This window comes from Chenopodium album, chromosome 6, assembly GCF_948465745.1.
Source record: "Chenopodium album chromosome 6, dcCheAlbu1.1, whole genome shotgun sequence".
Taxonomy (NCBI): domain Eukaryota; kingdom Viridiplantae; phylum Streptophyta; class Magnoliopsida; order Caryophyllales; family Amaranthaceae; genus Chenopodium; species Chenopodium album.
In genome coordinates this window covers 13,096,240-13,102,472 of record NC_137839.1, presented here as the reverse complement: position 1 = coordinate 13,102,472, position 6,233 = coordinate 13,096,240, and the positions used below count along the sequence as shown (strand labels likewise).

Here is a 6,233-nt window from a genome sequence, read left to right as displayed (position 1 = left end):
CTAGTTAACTAACCACCATGGCCAGAGAAGAAATTGTACCGACACCCATGTCTAAAACTAGTGAGACCAGCCAAACACCACAAAATACACCCCCAGTAACCATCGATCCAAAAGGATCCACCGAAAACCCCAAATCGACCATCTCGCAGAAATCTAACCCCATCGGATCGACGTTGGCTGCTGCTAAAGCGGCGTCGAAACCAGTAGACCCGGTAGGATCCAGTTCCATTTTCAAATACAGAATGCCGTTAACAGGCGCGAACAATGATCTCATTGTTTCAGCACCTATAGCCTAGAAACCGCAGCCCGTAAATATGCCAGCCATTCTATAGAACCTCTCTAAGTGCAGTAAGGAGTAGCTGGCTGCAATGACGGCGGTCCTCACTAATATGGGTAAGGGGGCGAGTCCATCACCTACAACGGCAACTGCGGAGCCCGCAGTGAAGAAGCCGGCGTCCTCGGCCCTCACCCCTTAGCAGAAAGAGCTCATCCAGCTGAGGAAGAAGGTATTAGAGCTGGAAGCTCGTAACCTAAATCGAGAATGGAGCGTGGAGGAAATAACCCCGGCACGAATCAGCCCAGAGAAGCGGGTCCCTCGCAGCAGGTCACTAGCCTTAGAGCGGGGACCCATCCTGGAGAGAGACAAACGAGTGCGAATTCAAGTTGTTCCAGATGATCCCCATTTTGCCGGGAGATTCTTGAGGAACCAATGGAGAAGGTGAAGATGCCAAGCTGCAGATACAACGGAACCACAACACCCAAAAGCCACATATCAGCTTTTGAGAACCATATGGTACTTTACACTATGACAGACTCAGTCTGGTGTAAGGCTTTCCCGCTGACCCTGGAGGGACTGGCAGCGGAGTGGTATGGAGCCATTCCTAAATGTTCCATATACTCATACAACCAGCTGAAGAGAATGTTCATGGAGCATTTCATAACCCTGGTAGACCGAACTAAGATGACATCCGAGCTGATGTCATTGGTTCAGGGGAAAGATGAGCCCCTGAGGGAGTTCATCACCAGGTTCAACAAGGCGGCAACAACCATCCCAAATATGAGCTAGGAGGTAGCGCTGCTAGCAATGCAGAGTGGCTTACTACCAGGGTCACCATTCAGAGCGTATATCGGGCGTAAGAGCCTCAAAACACTTGCTGAAGCGCTAGGTAAAGCGCATGAGTTCATCAAAGCAGACGAGACTAACAGAGCAATGCTGGGTAGGAAAGCACCTGGTGACTCAGTTAAGCGGGCAGAGGCCACTCGGGCTGAGAACGCACCCAGGGCGGACCAGCCGAGCAGGGCTGAGTAAAAGCGCAGAGAAGTGGACAGGGCGGTAGGACTGAGAAGGTCAGATCAAAAGAGAGGGCCAAAGCCTGGGAGGTTTGACCAATATACCCCACTGACCCATTCCAGGTCCCATATATTCAGCGTAAATTAAGCTGATGATAAGTGGCAGAGAGCCCCGAGGATGGTTAATAGGAACCGTGATACCAGCAAATGGTGTGACTTCCATAGGGACCATGGTAACACCACTGAAGAATGCACACACTTGAAGGACAACATAGAAGATTTAGTCAGGAGAGGGTACTTGAATCAGTTTAAGCAGCGTGATGACCCTCCCAGATGGAGGGATGAAGATAGAGCAGGCCGCGTTGACCGCAAAGGAGGTCATAGGGGCCCAGCCGGAGACAGAGACAGAGATGGCAAGCCAGAAGGCAGGGTGTATGTGATCAGCGGGGGTCCAGTACATGGGCGAACAGTTAACAGAGCGCGGGCTGACCTGCGGGCGATGATACATCAGATAAACAATAATGATAAGCGTAGATGGCCACCTCTTCCCCCGCAGCCGCGAGCCATGTTTGACGAGTATGACCAGAAAGGCATAGTTTACCCTCATGATGACCCGCTGGTGGTGACAATCAGAATTGCAAACTGGGAAGTGGATAGAATACTGATAGATGGAGGCAGCTCAGCCAACATCATATACATCAGTGTGTTCAACGAGCTGAAGTTGGACAGGAAAGACCAGAAGAGGGTGAGTTACGAAGTCACCGGGTTTAATGGGTCAGGGCTTACCCCAGAAGGCATAATCGAGCTCTCAGTCCGGGTAGGTGAGAGATCAAGAAGGCGTGTTGTCCGAGCAGAGTTCCTCGTGATAAACTCTCCTTCACCCTACAATGTGATCATGGGAAGACCGCTCATCCACAAGATAGGCGGGGTGGTATCCTCCTATCACCTTGCCATGGCTTACACAACTAATAAGGGACGGTCAGCAAAGCTCAGGGGAAGTCAGAAGACAGCTCAACACTGTTACATAACTGCCCTAAAGCAGCCCGCAAAAACCAGACATCAGCCTGGTTCCGAGAGAAGGCCCACTGAGCAACCTCAGAGGAAGTCTAGGAAAAGGAAGCGTGAAGAATATCACAGGGAAAAGGATAAACAGAAGTTAGTAATGGAAAACTTCGAGCCTGCAAAAGAGGGGATGGCTAGACCACTTCCTAGTGGGGAGCATGTCACAGTCGAGCTCACAGAAGGTCACCCCTCGAGGACGGTGAAAATTGGGAAAGACATTAATCCAAGAGTAGGGGTACACCTCATAGAGCTGTTGAGGAAGAATAAAGACATTTTCGCATTTTCCGCAGATGAGATGCCCGGAATTGACTCTGCAGTCATGGTACATAGGCTGAATGTGAAGGAGGATATTAAGCCAGTTAGGCAGAAAAAGCAAAGCTTCTCCACAGAGAAAAACCAAGCAATCTAGGAGGAGGTGGTGACTACCTAGAGTGGTTAGCCAACGTGGTCATGGTGAAAAAGCGAACGACCAGTGGAGAATGTGTGTTGATTTCGCAGATCTTAATAAGGCCTGCCCAAAAGACTGTTACCCGCTGCCGCGGATAGATCAGCTGGTAGACTCAACCAGCGGGCACGCCCTGCTAAGCTTCATGGACGCCTTCTCAGGGTACCATCAGATCAGCCTGCATGTGTCAGACCGGCAGAAAACTGCATTCATCACTGAAGAGGGAGTGTATAATTACATAGCTATACCCTTCGGGCTGAAGAATGCTGGGGCAACTTTTTAAAAGGCAATGGATAGAGTGTTCCTTCACCAGAATGGTAGAAATGTTGAAGTATACGTTGACGACTCAATTGTTAAGAGCGTCACGCAGGCTGGGCATATCATGGATCTAGAGGAAACATTTGCCACCCTGAACAAGTATAAAATCAAACTCAACCCGAAGAAATGTGTCTTTGGAGTGAGCTCGGGAAAGTTCTTGGGTATTCTGATCAGCGAGAGAGAGATAGACGCCAATCCAGAAAAGGTCAAAGTAGTCCTCAACCTGCCTGAGCCTAAGTGCATCAAGGATATCATGCGGTTGACAGGTAGAATGGCCGCGCTGACCAGGTTCATCAGCAAGTCAGCGGATAAGGCTCTGCCATTCTATCAGCTATTGAAAGGGAACAGAGAATTTAAGTGGGGAGCTAAAGCAAAAACCCTTTAAGGGTATTAAGGAGCATCTGACCAAGCTCCCAAAAAAGATCAGCCCGGAGCTGAGGGAAAAGCTGCAGTTGTACATCTCTGCGTCAATACAGACAATCGCAGCCATTCTGCTGGTGGAAAGACAAAAGAAACAAAGGCCAATATACTTCGTGAGCCATGTGCTGACCGAGGCAGAGCAAAGGTACCCATTGGTAGAGAAGCTGGCCTTCGCAGTGGTCACAACAGCAAGGAAACTAAAGCCATATTTTGACCTGCATGTAATAGAAATCCTCACAGACCACCCGCTGGAGAAAGCATTACAAAAAATGGATGCATCAGGCAGACTCTTAAAATGGGCAATTGAGCTTTTTAAGTACGAATTCGAGGTCAAACCTAGGGCAACCATTAAGGCACAAGCTTTAGCAGACTTCATAGTGGAAGCCTCCTACGAGGAGAAAGAAGATGATATTGGGGTCCGGAAGGTGGAAGTGGATGGGTCTTCAGCCAAAACGGGGAGTGGAGCAGGAGTCATAATGACGTCTCCAGAAGGAAACATATTCGAGTATGCCATAAAGTTCAAGTTCAAAGCATCAAATAACGAAGCGGAGTACGAAGCGGCGCTGGCAGGCCTGCGTATGAGCCTCGCAGCCAGAGCTCGCAAAGTACACCTGCAAACTGATTCTCAGCTCGTTGCCAGCAAACTGCAGGGGGCGTATGAGATAAGGGAAGCCGCCATGCTGAAGTATGTAACCAAGGTAAAGGAGCTGGCATCCCAGCTAGTCCACTTCCAAATAGACTTGGTCCCTAGAGCAGGAAACTCTCAGGCTGAAGTTCTAGAGGAAAGCAGCATTGCTGAAAAGGAGTAGGTAAACTGCATTGGAAGGCAGAAAGCCTGGTTCTCAGACATCTTGGCGTACAAAGTTCACGGCTCACTGCCCGATGATGAAGTACAGGCTAAGAAGGTGAAGAAGGACGCCAACTGGTATGTGGTGATGAATGGGGAACTCAACAAAAAGGGCTTCTCAAAGCCACTTCTGAGGTGTATCCCAGAGTGGGAGCAGCAGGGCATTACGGAAGAAGCCCACTCAGGAATATGCGCCAACCACATTGGTGGAAAAGCATTTGGAGTAGAAGTCCTCAGAAGGGGGCATATTGGCTAACTCTCACAAAAGATACACTGGCATATGTAAAAAAATGTGATAAGTGTCAAAAGTTTTCACCAGTCATAAACCAGCCAGCAAATGATCTAACTCCATCCTCAGCCCGATCCCGTTTGATCAGTGGGGAATGGACATATTGGGACCTTTCACCACCGGGTCAGCGGGCAGGAAGTATCTCATTGTGGCAATAGATTACTTTACAAAGTGGATAGAAGCTGAACCCACTAAGTAAATAAAGGCAGCTCAAGTCAGGACATTCATATGGAAAAACATCATCACAAGATTCGGTGTGCCACATTGCATAGTCTTTGACCATGGATGTCAATTCGACTATGACACCATAAAGGACTACCTGGGGGACATGGGCACCAAGTATGCAAGTGCCTCAGTCTGCCACCCGCAGAGCAATGGCCAAGCAGATGCAGCAAACAAGCTGATCCTAACAGCCTTGTAGAAGAAGGTGGAGGAGTACAAAGGCTTATGGGCAGACCTAGTCCCAGAGGTCTTGTGGGAAAACTAGACTACTGATAAGTAGTCAACCGGTAAAAGCCCCTTCACCTTGCCCTACGAGGCTGATCCAGTTATCCCAGTGGAAGTGCAAATCCCCAGCCTGAGGATACATCACTATGAGCAGCAAGGAAATGAAAAGCGCATGCTGGAAGAGCTAGACTTCCTGCCAGAAGTAAGGCTAAAAGCAGCTCTCAAGCTGGCAGCCCAGAAGAGCACGATTTCAAAAGCTTTCAACAAGAGGGTCAAACATAGAGACCTCCTGCCCGGAGACTTAGTCCTTAGAAGGCCAGCAGCAGTGGGAAGAGGAAATCAACATGGAAAGCTGTCAGCGAACTAGGAAGGCCCTTTCATCATTCACGAGCAGGTTGGACCAGGAGCGTTCCTCCTTACAGATCAAGAAGGTCAGGCCTTAAGAAACAGTTTCAATGCTGATGTGTTAAAGAAGTATTTTGTTTAAACAGTCTGAAAAAACAAACATAGTTGTTTCAAGTTTGATAAACTTTTATTCAGTCCATGTTATGTTAATTAAGGCACTTGAGCCATTTTTATTAAATGAAATACAAGCCTCTACGTGAGGAGTATGTTGCGTAAATTTGTTTAATATGGTATGCCCAAGCATCATATGCTAACATGTAGAAGTCAAGCAAAGATAATAATAAAGTGTTAGAGGCAAGAAGCACTCTAGCGCAAAGTGGCAAAGTAAAAGCATCCCTCCCTAAAACCTCACCTCACCTGCTCAAAGCAAAACAGGGCACCACCTCGGGGACGCCTGAGGGGGAAGCCTGACACGTGCAGCTTGAGCAGGAGAGAAAAGGGGAAAAGAAGAAGATGAGCTATGTGGGAAACACTAGGCTCTCTTAGTCCCACTTAGCCCATCTCTTTGAGGGCGAAAGGAAAGGAGGAGACAACAAGACAATAAGCCTTTACGAAAATAAGTCGCAGCACAAACAAGCTGAACGACATAAATAAGTCACAGCAAAACAAGCTGAATGACATCTCACAAAATGACAAGTCGCAGCATAAATAAGCTGAACGACACAAATAAGTCACAGCAAAACAAGAAGAATGACATAAAAGGAGTAGGC

The 6,233-nt window shown here is 48.3% G+C and overlaps 1 protein-coding gene across 1 annotated transcript; it reads left to right on the top strand.

Annotated features, from left to right (window-relative positions):
* The first annotated feature begins 3,368 nt into the window (after positions 1 to 3,368).
* On the top strand, positions 3,369 to 4,344 carry LOC145636694 (uncharacterized). Its single transcript, XM_081688258.1, has 2 exons — positions 3,369 to 3,381; positions 3,464 to 4,344. Exons 1-2 carry the CDS (start codon positions 3,369 to 3,371, stop codon positions 4,342 to 4,344), a joined length of 894 nt encoding a protein of 297 aa, XP_081544384.1.
* Positions 4,345 to 6,233: the final 1,889 nt, after the last annotated feature.